The sequence below is a fragment of the Microcaecilia unicolor genome, chromosome 14 (assembly GCF_901765095.1).
Source record: "Microcaecilia unicolor chromosome 14, aMicUni1.1, whole genome shotgun sequence".
Taxonomy (NCBI): Eukaryota; Metazoa; Chordata; class Amphibia; order Gymnophiona; family Siphonopidae; genus Microcaecilia; species Microcaecilia unicolor.
In genome coordinates, this window is record NC_044044.1 from 30,798,974 (window position 1) to 30,814,679 (window position 15,706).

Sequence of the window (15,706 nt, forward strand, 5' to 3'; positions counted from 1 at the left end):
AGCTGGCGATATTTCTGAGTGTGATAGGCACACAGAAGCAGCTGTTATGAAGCCAGAATTCCAGGCCATCACTCACCATCAGGGTCTTTGGCTGGCTTGAGGTCTGGGATACAGCAAGTAAGTTTCTGGCTTTCTTCATCCTTTGTGAGGTTGGGAACTGGCAGTACTTTGGTTGTGAAGGTTAATTCAACAGTGGTTGCCTGCAAGAGAAAATAACCACCAGTTCAGCTTCATGGCATGGTCCTACATTAACACTGCAAATGTTCCCCATGCCTGGGCTCTGGATTAACACTACACAAAATGGCTATGCAGAGAATAAATCTGTCACCGTGTCCCACATTCTGAGTTAATATTTCACCTCATAGGGTTGCTGTGTGGACAGCAAAGGTGTCCCTATACCCTGGGTTCTGGATTAGTACTGCAAAGGCGTACTCTACAGACAGTGAACACATCCCAAGGCCTGGCTTCTGGATTAATACCTCACAGGGTTGTTCTGCTGACAGTAAACCTGTCCCCGTGGCTGGGTTCTGGATTAATAACGCACATGGCTGCTGTGGGGACAGTAAATGTGTCTTTGCGGCTGGGTTCTGGATTAATAGTGCACAGTATTGCTCTGACAGTAAATGTGTCCTTGCGGCTGGGTTCTGGATTGCTGTGTGGACTGTACTGAGGCTGCATTCTGGATTAATACCACGCAGTCGTGCTCCGACAGTAAATGTGTCCTTGTGGCTGGGTTCTGGATTAATACTATACATGATTGCTGGGTGGACAGTAAAATGTGTCCCTGTGGCTGGCTGGATTTTGATTAATACTGCACATGGCTGCTGTGTGAGCAGTTAATGTGTCCTGTGGCTGGGTTCTAGATTAATACCACACAGAGCTGCTCTGCTGAGAGTACATTTGTATTTGAATTTCAGATTTGTTATTAGCCCATTTGCAAACATGAGCTTAAGACAAGTTAGATGTTCAAGTGCACGAATTATTTCCCTATCCAAATTGGCTTTACAATCTAAATAGTGCCCAAGGCAATGGAGGGTGAAGTGTAACTCCTTGGTTCACAGCCCACTTCTTTAACCTGCTACGCTTCTCCTGTGCCCTACTTTAATACTGTATAGTAACTGTGCCGCTGTGGCCAGACCATGTACTATTGATTTAGTGCACCGTTGCTGTGCTAACAGTAAACACATCCACATAACTAAGTCCTGCTTTAATATCGCAAGCAGTCACTGTACTGACAGTAAATGTGTCCCTGTGGCAGGCACTTTCAGTAATACCGCACATGTTACTTCACTGACAGCAGGTGTGTATCTGTGGTTTGCACTAATATCACACATGGTCATTGTGCAGACAGCCATTTGCACTAGGGTGTGCAGGAGTCCTCTACTATGTTCCCGCAAGCGTTATGGGAGGTTGGTGAAACAGTATCACGGTTCTAACTGCAAGGGTCAGATGGAGGGGCATAATCGAACGGGGCCACCCATCTCTATGGGCGGCCATCTCCGGGGACGGCCCCGTAAAGTAGCGTTCCCGACCGTATTATTGAAAAAGATGGCCGGCCATCTTTCGTTTCGATAATACGGTCAGGGCCGGCCAAATCTCAACATTTGGGCCGGCCTTAGAGATTGCCGGCGTTAGAGATGGCCGCCATTGGTTTTCCCCAATAATGGAAACTCATGGCGGCCATCTCAAACCCGGCCAAATCCAAGGCACTTGGTGGTGGGAGGAGCCAGCATTTCTAATGCACTGGTCCATCCTCATATGCTAGGACACCAACTGGGCACCAACGGGGCACTGCAGTGGACTTCAGAAATTGCTCCCAGGTGCATAGCTCCCTTACCTTGGGTACTGAGCCCCCCAACCCCCCCCCCCCCAAACCCACTGCCCACATCTGTACACCACTACCATAGCCCTTAGGGATGAAGGGGGGCACCTACATGTGGGTACAGTGGGTTTTGGGGGGGTTTGGAGGGTAGGGAGGTATGGGCCTGGGTCCGCCTGCCTGAAGTGCACTGCAGTACCCACTAAAAACTGCTCCAGGAACTGGGTATGACATTTGAGGCTGTCATAGAGGCTGGCAAAAAAAATGTGTTTTAATTTTTTTTTTTTGGGTGGGAGGGGGTTGGTGACCACTGGGGGGGAGTAAGGGGAGGTCATCCCCGATTCCCTCCAGTGGTCATCTGTTCAGTTGGGGCACCTTTTTGAGGCTTGGTCATGAACTAAAAGGGACCAAGTGAAGTCGGCCAAATGCTCGTCAGGGCCGGCTTTCTTTTTTCCATTATTGGCCGAAGCCAGCCACACGCCCCCATCCCACCTTCAGTACACTGCCAACACGCCCCTTTGAACTTTGGCCGGCCCTGCGAAGGAATGCAGTTGAAGCCGGCCAAAATCGGCTTTCGATTATACCGATTTGGCCGGCATTAGGAGACGGCCGGCCATCTCCCGATTTGTGTCGGAAGAAGGCCGGCCTTCTTCTTCAAAAATAAGCAGGATGGTCACCTGGGAGTCCTTCAGAACTCACCTGCCCTTCAGAACTGAAATTGTGATATTGCTGCCCCATCTCTCCTTCCCCCATGGTAGGAATGCAAACAGAGGTCTCCCTCACACCGTAGAAGGAAGGACTGCCTAGCATCCACATGGCTGCTCCCTGCGTTAATATTCCTATACAGGCAAGTGTCTTACCACAAGCAGTAGCTTTTCCACGCATTCAGAGACCACGTTGTGGATGTGGGTAAGGTGGAAGCGCAGGTTGGTTCTTCCCATCAGCTGCTCCTGACATAGGGGGCAGTGGAATCTGGGCTGCAGTGCATGCTGGGATATGGCGTGAGCCCGCACCTGCTCAATCGCCTGACTAACAAAGCTGCAGTAGGGGCAGCAGAACACCTGGAAAGGAGAGAGAGAAAGAGAGAGGGGTAGCTTACGGCGGCCATTCCCAAACTTTATTTCTATGGCGGAACCCCTAAAATAGTTTTCGGACACCGAGGAAACCCCACGTTCTCCCCTCCCCCCTGGACACAAGGAGCCCCCCCTTTCCTGGAACCACATGTAGAGCCCCACCCACCTCCTGGGCCTATTGTATTGTTGGTGTTCTAGAGGGGGGGCAGGAGTGGGAGATCCTGGCAACCATTTTGTCAGCAGAGCCAACATTGTTGGGAGCGATTAGGGATCACTCTTGCCCCGACTGAAGAGAGTTCACAGAACCCAGTTTGGGAATCACTGGCTTAGGGGAATGGGGCAGGAGAAGCCCCTGCAGCAGAGGTGCAACATCTGGAAGGAGAAAGGGGGGAGAAGGAGAGAGCAGAGTGGTAAACACCAGCATTCTTTTGGCAGGATGAGCCTGGCGGAGCCTTGCAGTTCCTGTTTGCATATTTCAATATTTCAAATTTCAACTTTATTTGCTATATACCACTAAATCAATAGTATATATAAGCGTTTTACAGCTTCCCCTGCATGCGGTAAGGGACTGGATCAGCCTTTCCTGAATAAAACTGTGACCTTGGGTACTGCAGGAACAGTTCTGGTGTCAGTAGATGCCAAGAACCCCCCAGGCCTCGGCATTGTGGAGCCGCAGGCCCCGGCTGCAGCCGCAGAATAAAGTTGGATGCCAGTTCCTGGCTGAGGTGCAGCTTTGGCTGGGCTCCACCATCCCTCCCTGCGGGCACCGGGCAGGCCCAGTGAGGGAGGAAGCAGCAGCAGCAGCAATGCCCTCTCCCTCTGTCCTGCTGCCTACAACACACGCAGGCTCCCAAAAGTCTCTGAGGAGGGCAGGGGGCACTGCCCAGCTCTCTGGAAGGGAGCTAAGCCACAAGCCTAAACTTTTCTCTCCACCTCCTCTTCCCTCCACCCCCTGAAAGCCTGAGCTGGGCCTTCTCTTCTTACCGTGCGCCGGGCCTGGAGAATCATTTCTCCTCGCTTTGCACCACCGCCATGAGAGCTGAGAAAAAAGCCAACCCCTCCTGCTCCCAGCACTCTCCCTCCTCTGATTTTGACTTCAGTTCTGTGGATTTGCTCCTTCTTTTCTTTTCTCTTTTTCTTTCTTTTTCTCTCTCTTTTTTTTTTTTGTAAACAAACCCTACAGCTCCCCCAATGGCTGTAAATGGGACCCTCCTCTTCCTTCTCTCTGGTTTCTCCCCCCCCCCCCCCCCCCCCCAACACCTCCTCCTCCTGCTGGGCTTCTCTGGCTCTTCCCTGTGTCAGATTACAGGCAAATGAAAGGCTGGGGCCTCTTTTAACCCATTCCACTGTCTCCAAACCAACACATAAAACACAGAGCCAGCCAGGCTGAAAGTAACAGAGGAGATTCCAGCAAAATGCAAAGAGTGAAGGGGCTGAAATATCAGATGGGACTACTTCAGCAAAATGCAAATCATAGGAGATATTCCAGAAAAATGCAGAGAGCACAGGGGCTGAAAATACCAGAGGAGAGTCCAGCAAAATGTGGAGTGTGTAGGGGCCGAAAATATTAGGGGAGCCTTGAGCAAAATGCAGAACATAGGGATTGAATATACCAGAGAAGAATGCAGAGGCTGGAAACCTCCTGCATATGGCTGACTTGAGTCAGGATGAACTCTCTTTGGTGGCTAGGTCTCCATTTTGCTCTTATGTGGGGGCGGGGGGGGGGGGTTACGTAGGAATGTGGACTTGTGAAGGCTGAAACAGGCTGTTTACCGTGGTCTGGCTGCCTCCATCCAGAGAGTTGGACCTGATCTCGCTTTTCTCTGAACCTGTAATGGAATGGTTAACAAAAGATTAGGCTGAAGGTATCGGTAGACCTCAAGCTATACTGTCAAGAAGTCAAGTACTGTGATAACCAGAAAAAGAGAACCTTTTTCACCTCATCTATCGGTTCATCTCACCATTATGCACAGCCCATGCCTAATACCCTTCTTACTTTCTTATTCCCATCCGGCTCTCATCTGGGAATCATAGAGCGAACCCTCCTTGCTTCTTCTTGCCATCTGATTCCTGGCAGGGAGTCAAAGTGCTTGACTCCGATCCTCAAATGTTCCCCACCTGGCTCTTATCAAGAAGCCATCATGTATGACTTCTCTCCTCCTTGTGTCTTCCCCACCCTCGATTCTTCTCTGGAAGTCTTTGATTCCTGTGCTTGGCTGTGAATGGGGCAAAGGGGACTTACCAAGGGTCTCACCTTTCTTATCATCCTCTTTCTCTGGTGCTGGAGGCTCTGCCGGGGAGGTTAAAGGTTTCACTGTAATAGAAATAGAGAATTGGTTACCATCTGACCTCCCACACCAACTGGCTGTGCACATTAAACCCTATGAACCCCAGAAGGAAGCGTTGAAACAAACATTAGCAGTGAATCTGAGAGTCTTGAGACCATCTGCAACATACCCAAGCAAAGTGCATAAGTATTGCCACACTGGGACAGACCAAAGGTCCATCAAGCCCAGCATCCTGTTTCCAACAGTGGCCAATCCAGGTCACAAATACCTGGCAAGACCCCCACAAAAAGTACAAAACATTTTATAATAGTGGATTTTCCCCCAAGTCCAATTTAATAATGGTCTATGGACTTTTCCTTTATGAAGCCGTCCAAACCTTTTTAAAACTCTGATAAGCTCTGATAAGCTAACCACCTTTACCACATTCTCCGGCAATGAATTCCAGAGTTTAATTACACGTTGAGTGAAGAAATTTTTCTCTGATTCGTTTTAAATTTACTACATTGTAGCTTCATCACATGCCCCCTAGTCCTAGTATTTTTGGAAAGCATAAACAGACGCTTCACGTCTACCTGTTCAACTCCACTCATTATTTTATAGACCTGTATCATATCTCCCCTCAGCCGCCTTTTCTCCAAGCTGAAGAGCCCTAGCCGCTTTAGCCTTTCCTCATAGGGAAGTCGTTGTGCACACAGCAACTAACCCATCTGAACACACGAGTCTTCATCTTTCGTTTCTTGAATGGTCCACTGAGAATAGCTCAAACCATGACTTACTTTGCTCTCTTTCATTAAAGAAACTAACAGTCAGACACAGGCCTTCTTCCTCTATGAAGGACGTATGTATGACTGCTGCCTGCGTTCCGGTCCATCTCCAACTGGGTGGAGGTGAAATATGTTCAAAACCCACCCCAGCTTCTCCTCCTCTCCAGTTCTCCGGATTCAGTCTGCAGGGGGTTAACACTGAGACGATCTCTTAGGTCAGCATGGCCATAAACCAGTGCTGGAGGGATTCCCCAATGAGCCTCTGCATATAAACATGAGTGATCCCCTCCCAGCAAGAGAGGAAGATTCCAGTCAGAAAACTGTTGTTGAGTAAGGCATTCTGCTGTGTGTCTTCCACGGGGCTTTTTTTTGTGGGGGTGCTTGGGGGTACTGAGTACCGGCACCTTGTCCATTGTCTGCTAAAATTGACCCATGGTTCCCAAGTTTTAATGAAAGAGCTCAGACTCTACACACCAATTCTGCCTTGTCATAGATTCTGTGACTGGTTGCAGGGGGCCTGGCTATTGTAGGGTGTGTGCCTCAGTGATCACCCCACCCCAAAGGGTGGCCCTGGCATTTGAGTACCGGCACCTTTTTCACTAGAAAAAACACACTGGCACTCTTCCAAGAGCTGCATCAAGACCTGAAATTCCATGACGTGAAAGGAAAACTGCTAGCAGCAGTCAGTGGGCAGAGTGGAGAGGTTTTTGCATCAACAAATGCAAAACACAAGTATTTGCATATTCCATTCAGGCAAAGGCACCAGAAATACCTTGGGCTTGCAATGCCAGGTCTCCATGTTCAGTTACAGTTCAGACAAGATTCAGCCTTCTCACCCAAGCCTATAGCAGTTCCATACAGGGAAGAAAATCCAAACCTAACACTATATCTGGACAACTGGATGATATAAAAACACCAGGTTCAGAAACAGTTTCAAAATAAGTATTTCTCTAACACAAGAAACACAGTTTCAAGGGCGTCTACATAACACAATCCCATCATTAACATGATACAAGATGGATAGGAGTCCAGGAGCTGCGGGGAACCAATAAGAGCAACCGGAAGACAATGTCTGCACAGATTGGGGCTTATGCAGTCTGCAGAACAGCATGGGGGCCAGCTGATTTGTTCCTGGTGTCAGGACAGAAGAGAGAAAAACTTGTATCAACTGATAAGTCTCTCTACAAAGGCCAAATACTCACCCCTGTGGTTACAAAAAACAAACAAACTCACCCAGTGGGTACTGATAACAGAAGTCAGTTTGAAAGTATGGTCTCTTAGTACAGTGTTTCCCTAGTCTGGTCCCAGAGTACCCCCTGCCAGTCAGGTTTTCAGGATATTCACAATGAATATGCATGAAAGAGATTTGCATTATAATGGAGGCGGTGTATGCAAATCAAGTTCATGCATATTCATTGTTGATACCCTGAAAACCTGACTGGCAAGGGGGTACTCCAGGACTGGACCTGGGAAACACTGTCTTAGAGCATCCACACTGTGAATAAATTGGCTAGAGAGAAGAGCCATGTTCCGAGTGTTGTAAGGATTCGGAAAGCATATCAGATCAGATAGTGTGACATTGGTTGCCTACTGAATAGGAGAACCCAAAAGTAGAATGGTAAATTGGAAAGCAAGTAGAAGCCTCAGCTGGACCCAAAACTTCCTTCTCTACAAGATCAGAGTTCCTTATCCATGTGCCTCAATGACAGATGCCTTCTCAGCACTTGACAGTTACCTTAGCAGGTTTTAAAAAAGGTTTGGCTAATTTCCTAAAAGAAAAGTCCATAGACCATTATTAAGATGGACTTGGGAGGATAAGCAGCATAAAATCTGTTTTACTGTTCTGGGATCTTGCCAGGTACTTGTGACCTAGATTGGCCACTGTTAGAAACAGGATACTGGGCTTGATGGACCTTTGGTCTGTCCCAGTATGGCAATGCTTATGTTCTTCGCCTTTCCCTAGTCCTGACAATGTTCAAATGGTTCAAAAAGATAGCCTTTAGAGGGCAATTAATACTGCTCTCACTAATTGGCTTTGTGTATTTCAGTACACCAATGTTATAGTCCTGTCCATTCCCTGGACTGATTACCTTGCCCTTGATGGAGAATTTGGGACTCCAAGAGTCACTTCTCCTTTCAGGCTCAGGTTGTGTGGCTCTGACATTTCTGTTTAGAAGGCAGCCTTGGCACCAAAAAGATTTGAAAATAAAGCAATGGTAACTATTTTGTAGTCCAGGAACAGCTTCACCAATTTTGCCTGTTCCAGAATAAGTAGGTGGTATATTATGAAGGAGCTAATATTCTCCAACCTTTGGATTTTCTACAGAAGAGGTATAAAAAGGATGAAATGTTACAAGAGCAAACTTTTACTATCAGCACCATTTGAGGTGAGAAATTCCATGAACCCTTGAGTGATTATTATTCTTATATGGTCAGGTTTCTGAGACCGAGTGGGTACGGCTAGGCCTTCATGGGAAGATCCTGTCCCAAAGTAGGATTTATAACTAGAAAGCCCTGATGAGTTGGTCTTTCACATACCACTTAAGATTCTCCTTTCACATTTTAATTTTTGCTTTAGGGCGGACAGAATTCAGGCCCATTCCTGCAGGGAATCTTGTGCAATATTTTATTAGAAAAAAGGTAATTCTCATGTCTCCTTCCTCTACTGTGTTTTGAAAGTGGTATCGTTATTCTACATCAGTCATGAGAAAGTTCTTCTCTCCCCTTCTCTCTCTGGCCCACTTCTTCTGGAACAGAAGGTCAAATTTACCTAGTAGGCGTTTTCATCTGTAAAAAAAAAATGTATACCTGGCTGTTAGAGACCAAGAAATGCCCATTCAGCAGCGGTTCTGTGCCATCATTCTGGCGGGAGATGGTAACTTCCTGAGTAGAGCTCAGCTTCCATTGTTTCTCTGATGGACTTCCATACACACTCCTTGCAAAGGTTCTATCTTCTAATGCAGTCTGTCCCTGCAGCTCTTGGCCAGTGGTTCTCAGCCCTGTCCCAGCCGTTCACATTTTCAGGATTTCCACAATGAATATTAAGCGTGCAGACAGTGATGGCATTGAAAAATCGATTGTCTGCATGTGTCCCAAGGATTGGGCTGAGAACCAGCAGTCTGAGATATACTTGGTAGAACATGTAAGAAAAGAAATCTTCTTACCCGCTAAAGAAGTTTCTCTGAGTTCCAGGAAAATTGCCCAGGGGTGGGGGAGGGGAGATATGTGACTGCTAAGCTTAGGTTAGCTATAAACAGGGCTTTTTTTGAGGGGGGTACTTGGGGGTACTGAATACCAGCACCTTTTCCATTGTCTGCTAAAATTGACCCATGAACCCCAAGTTTTAATGAAAGAGTTCAGTCTCTACACACCAATTCTGCCTTGACATAGATTCTGTGACTAGCTGCAGGGTCCTGGCTATTGTGGGGTGGGTCCCTGAAGGATGGCCTAGCATTTGAGTACCGGCACCTTTTTTGCTAGCAAAAACACTCTGGCTATAAATAAAAATGTCATTTTTCTACCTTTTGTTAATCAGGTCAATAGCATTCGCCAACAATCAACACACACATAATTGGCTTAGCCATAGAATTTCAGAAGTTACATATACATATTATCAGACTGTTTAAAGTCAGAAGGTGGTCCTCAAACATATCTGAATAGCTCTACGATATCCCACTGCTATTTCTATATACTATCCTAAATTAAATGGATGGCATGATCACTGGCCATACTCAGCAGCATTACCGAATCAGATAGAACCTGGTGCTAGTGCTTAACTTAGTATGGTCCCTGCATCACCTGAATATTGGCCCAAATGTGTCATCTATTGTGTGGTAATGAGAGGTGTGGTTCTGTTCAGCTTGAGAACGTACGACAACTGAGACAGAAGAGGACGGGGACAAGAACGTACTCGTTAAGGTGGAAGGCAGTCTCAGCTTGAGATTTGCTCTGTCTCCACCTAATGGGCAGGAGGACAATCCATGGTCTGGCTATTCTAGTGCTATGCCAGAAGACCATGTTAATAGGGTTTGCTCCAGTTCCCTATAGACTGCTATTATTCATCTTTTCTCACAGAAACTGGAACTTCAAGTCCATAAATGCAGGAAGACTACAGCTAGGACCAGCTCAGTCTGAAATCATTGACCTGAAGCCAGCTGGTCACTCTATCCATTCAAGACCTGAAACTGAGGTTCTCAGGAGGAATGTGGAGTTAGACAAAAATAGACTTCTTGAAATCCAGTCCTGGCTTTCAACCCCTTCCTCTGGCAATGCCACCTGATCTAGATCCACCTGACAGTGACTATGACAGGCTGTGACCAAATGTGGCTCCTGCCTCACTCCTTGTATTTACAGGCGTTGGTAATTCCTGCCACTCATGGAGCAAAGTTACTTGTTCCAGGGTCAAATTTGAACCCAAGATGTCCCATGTGCCTCTATTCTAATCCCCAGTTTGTGTGGGGGTTTCACCTCCTTGCAATTACACACGTGGAGACACGCCCATGCTCCTCCCATGCTCTGCCCATGGTTACACCCCAATGCAGTTACACACTTAAGTGGCGACAGGCTCAGGCCCCTCCCATGCTCCACCCATGTATTCGCTCCCTTGCAGTTATGCACATAAGTGATGACATACTCAGGACTCTCCCATGCCCCGCCCATGTGTACGCCCTTTGCAGTTACGCGCTAACACATGCGCTCCCTTATAGTGTATATTGCAGTTATGCGTGTAAATGACAATTGTCTCAGTGAATAAGTGCACAAGGCACAGAAAATTTCTGGCGAAGGGAGAGAGCATAGAAAAGAGAAAGACAGAGGAAGAGATGATGGAACAGAAAAGGGACAGGGACCTTGTTATTGTCCTTTCTGTGTTCTGTAATTGTATTGTACTTTTTTTTACTGGTATTTATATATTTTCTCCTCTTACTATTAACCACTGTATGAATTACTGGGGTAACCCATGTACAAATAGTCAAGTCAATAGAGTGTCCTGTATCTGAATCTGAGAGAAGAGGAAAGATGGAGGGAGGGAGAGACAGAGAAGAATTGAGCACAAAATCTTGCTCTGGCTTCTGGATATTGCTGCTGGAGTGAAATTGACAGGTCTGCTGGAATTTATGCCTAATTAACGTGTTAAAGTTCTTTAGAGCAACCAGCACATGCCAAAATCGTTAGCTATTGATCAGGGGTCCCCTCAGGCTCTTAGCTTCAGTCACTGTATCGGCATTTCAATTAAGTTCCAGTCAATGGGAGGTTTTCCCCGGCTCTGTCTCTCTCTCTTACACACACATGCTGCAGGGACAGGAGGGTCCATCCTCAGCTTTGAATCTTTCTGTTCAGGTTGCAGGGTCAGGAGAGGTCACTGCCTAGCTCTGTCTCTTTCTTATACAGTGCAGGGGACAAGAGAGATGCATTCCCCGGTTCTGTTGCAGTCACACAGGGCATCTGTCTCTAGCTCTGTTGCTCTCATACCCAAAGCATGGCAGGAGTCCCTTCCTGTCTCCTGCCAGCCCACAAGCATCCTTTGAGGTCTCTCCCATCCTTGGCTTGTCCTCCCCCCCCCCCCCCCCCCCCACACACACACGGTAAATAAGCAATTTCAATAAATATGCAAGGAAATACATTTTAGATTGCCTCACCAGGGATAGAATGTTTTTCACCACCTCCTCCATTCCATGATGTCTAGTCTCTTCTCCTGTCTCACACTCATGAAGGGTGCGGGATGAGAGAGTGATGAAAAGATCAAAGCCACAGAGTGAAGGCTCCTAAATATGCTCTTTCATCCTCAATTAGGATTTTAGGAATAATGATTGATCGGTCCCTATCTCTGGACGTACAAATTAATTCTATTATTAAATGGTGAGGTTGCATAGAATTCGCAAGTATTTTGATACTGTACATTTTAGACTCTTCGTCCAGTCTCTCCTTTTATCTCAACTCGATTATTGTAACTTGATTTACTTGAATTGTTCTAAGAGCCTTCTTTAAAAAAAAAAAAAAAAAACTCCAAAGGATTCAAAACATAGGAGTCAGGTTAATTTTTTTCACTTTCAAAATCAGAATGTATTTTCCATTATTATATTTGTCTCCATTGGCTTCCAATGGAGTCGAGAGTGATCTTTACATTAAGCTTTTAAATTGGATAGCTCTTCGATATATGAATCCTCTATTTATTTTTACTTCTGTTTCCAAACTAAGAGCTAGGTTTACTAAGTGACGCTATGGGCACGTTAGTGTTTTTAACAGGAGTGGAGGAGTAGCCTAGTGGTTAGTGCAGTGGACTTTGATCCTGGGGAACTGGGTTCAATTCCCACTGCAGCTCCTTGTAACTCTGGGCAAGTCACTTAACCCTCCATTGCCCCTGGTACAAAATAAGTACCTGAATATATGTAAACCGCTTTGAATGTAGTTGCAAAAACCTCAGAAAGGCGGTATATCAAGTCCCAATTCCCCCTTTCCCTTAACGCGCATAAATAGTTTACGCACATTAAACGCTAACACGACCATAGAAATGTATAGGTGCGTTAGCATTTAATGCACCTTAAATTTACAGGCGCATTAAAAACGTTAACACACCTTAGTAAACAAACCCCTAAGGGCCCTGTTTACTAAGGTTCGCTGGCGTTTTTAGCGCACGCTAAAAATAAGCATGCACTAATGCTAGAGACACCCATATATACCTATGGGTGTCTCTAGCATTAGCGTGCGCTAAAAACGCTAGCGTGCCTACAGCGCAGCTTAGTAAACGGGGCCCCTCAGGTTGTTACATCAATCAAGTCCTTTTGCTTTTCCAAGCCCAAAGGGGCTGAAGCAACTCATGTTTGTTTGAAACATTATTTCCTTATCAAGCAGATACATGTTGGAAGTTCCTCCCTAATGAGTTATGGTCAGTTACTGACTATAAAACTTTTAGAAAACATTTTAAAATGTTGTCATTTGAATGATTTGTTTTGCAATAGTAATGTACTGCACTAAGATATAGACTTGTAAGCTGTTTATCTTTTATATTTGAATGTTTCATGTATTCACGGAACGTACCAGTTATCTTACTTGTGTTATCCGCGTTGAGCTAAATTTTTTGGAATACGCAGAATAAATATTATTAGTGTTATTAGCATTATTCAGCTTCTACGACCTTTTGTTTCACAACCAAAGCCTCTGTTTATCAGCCCTTCAGTCCATCCATTGGTTCATTTTTCTTTCCAACTACTCACCTATTTATCCAACAATCGTTCTAGCCATTGTCTATCCACCTGTCCATAACTTAATCTTATTGACTTTCCTTCTGTCAATCCATCCACCAGCTTATTCCTTGTCTTTTCAGCATCCATAATCCATCCATCAGTTCATCCATTCATCTATCCATCCACCCAAGCATTGATCATCTATCCAATCATCTTATCATCAGTTCATTTATCCACTGGCCCTTCTAAATATCTATCAGTCTGTCCATCGGTCTTTTCTTCATTTTATTTATTCAGCTATTTGTCCATCCAATCATTCTTCAGTCTATCTGACCATCAGTCCATTGGCCCATGAATTTAATTCACCAGTTTATCTGTCCATAAGCTCATCCTTCATCACTTTAGATGCTAATCCATCCACTTGCTATCTATTTATTACCAGTAGCAAAAAAACCAGAATCTGAGCAAAGATGCATCAACATACCTCCATCCAACTCAATCAACTTGCCACCTGGCTTCCCGTCGTCCAACTCGATCATCTTTTCACCTGGCTTCCCACATATCCATTTATCCATCTTTGTTTCTCCAACATTCAGCTTCTTTCCATCCATCCTCCTATCCTCCTATGTATCCATTCCTCCAACCTCTTATGAATATATTTTCTAACTATCTATTCCTACAATCTCCTATCCATCCAACCTCTCTATATATATTCATTCCCACCCACTTTTCCCCATTTATCCAAGCCTATAGCCTGTGTCCATCTACTTACTTTACCTCTATCTATCTATATATATCCCAACCTCCTATTTAAAGACATTCATTGTGCATATCCTGAAAACCCAAATGGCTGGGCATGTCCCAGGGACTAGGTTGAGAACCACTAGCCAAGGCACGGGGAGCTGCAGGGGATGGAGTCTCCTGTCAAAGATCACATCTGACGATAATACCTTTGGAATGGGTCTGTATAGAAGCCCTTCAGAGAAAAAATAGAAGTTGACTGTACCCATGAAGTTATCATCTCCCTCCAGAATAGGATGGCACAGACTTGCTGCTGAAGAGACCTCCCTTAGCCCCCTCCATAGTGTGGGCTTGGAAGCCATATACCTGTTTTTTTCCCCCCAGACTCAGATGAAAAGACATCCTTCTAGTCAGGTAAATTTTCAGAGTTCTCTTGGCGTGAAAGGCGCAGTGTGGCATGTAGCTATCTATTCCCCTAGATTGCAATGATCCATTTACCCAGGCTCTATCCATCTGTTTCTCCAGCCTTCTAACCATACATTCCCGTAATGTGTAGCTATCCATTCCCCTAGCCAATATCCATCTTTTACTCCAGACTTCTATGTCATGTTGTCACGTTAGCCACACATTGCCCTCGCCTACAGCTATCCGTTGCCCTAAACTACATCCATCGTTTTACTCAACCTCTAGCTACCAATTCCCCCAGCCTCCTGTCTATGCAACACCCCTACAGCTATCCATTCCTCCATCTAGTCAATCTTCATCCACCTCTCCATTTCCTCTTCTTTCCATCCATCCATTGACCTACCCGATAAGGAAGCAATTTTCAAACTGTCCACTTTGGGGGCAAACAGGCAGGTATACTTTTTACCTGTGGACGTCGCACCAATTCACAAAGCAAAATTATGCGCAGACTTTTAGCACTTTTACGACAGCAATTAATACAGGCGAAGCATTTTTTTCATTTGCATAAATCGCCTTCAGAGCTGTCCTCTAAATATTAACCCATCCATCAAAATGAGGTACAAGACCTCCATCAAGCAATCCTTATTTTTCTAGTTCTCCTTCCTTTCACCTGTGCAGCCATCTTTCATGCTATCTCTCTGTTCATCCTTCTGCGCCTTTCGATCTTGTGTTTGTCCTATCTCTTCCCCCCCCCCCATTCTCTTAAACACAGACACAAAGAAAATGACCCACAGCTGAGACAAACTAACATCCACATATCAACACATACCCAGTACAAAGAGATAAGCGTCAACACATCAATATACACAACACAGCAAATACAACATACTCAGCAGCGGCAGACATGAAGAACCACATGCTCACAGAACAGGGTTACACACTCCCATTCACCACACATAGCCAAGCAGCCTTCCCCTAGCAGATGCCTGCAGATTTAAATGCTGAGCTTGGGGGGGGGGCCTTTTGTTACCACATTCATAACCCAGTTTCACGCTGCACATGTGTCTCTGTCACAGGAAAAAACAGCTCTTTGTCTGACCTGCCTTCAGCTCTCTCATTGTACACTTCTCTCTATCTCTCTTCTGCCCTCCACCTCTCCTTTTCTCTCTTCTTCTCACCCCCCCTCCACCTCTCTTGTTCTCTCTTTAAACCAAGCATACTGAGCTTCTTCCCATAAAAATACTAAAATTCTTTTGCACATGTCTCTTTCTGTTGCCATTTCTACTCTGTTTCTCCATGTCGGCCTCTCTCTGTCTCGCTCACTCTCTTTCCCCGGCTGTCTCCCAGGTTGCTAAGAGACGTGTTGGGTGTTTCTGTCACAATCCATTCTGCAGGCGCAAGGCCTGTCCTCCTGCAGGGAACTGAGTTTCAATTT

At 45.7% G+C, this 15,706-nt stretch overlaps 1 protein-coding gene across 1 annotated transcript in view; it reads right to left on the reverse strand.

The window, feature by feature from the left end:
• The window catches only part of ZFHX2 (zinc finger homeobox 2), a 33,818-nt gene that overhangs the window by 12,788 nt on the left and 5,324 nt on the right, over window positions 1–15,706 (reverse strand). The window contains 4 exon segments of the mRNA XM_030186752.1: window positions 77–200; window positions 2,680–2,880; window positions 4,666–4,721; window positions 5,135–5,206. Of these exon segments, the coding sequence (XP_030042612.1) occupies window positions 77–200; window positions 2,680–2,880; window positions 4,666–4,721; window positions 5,135–5,206 (453 nt within the window).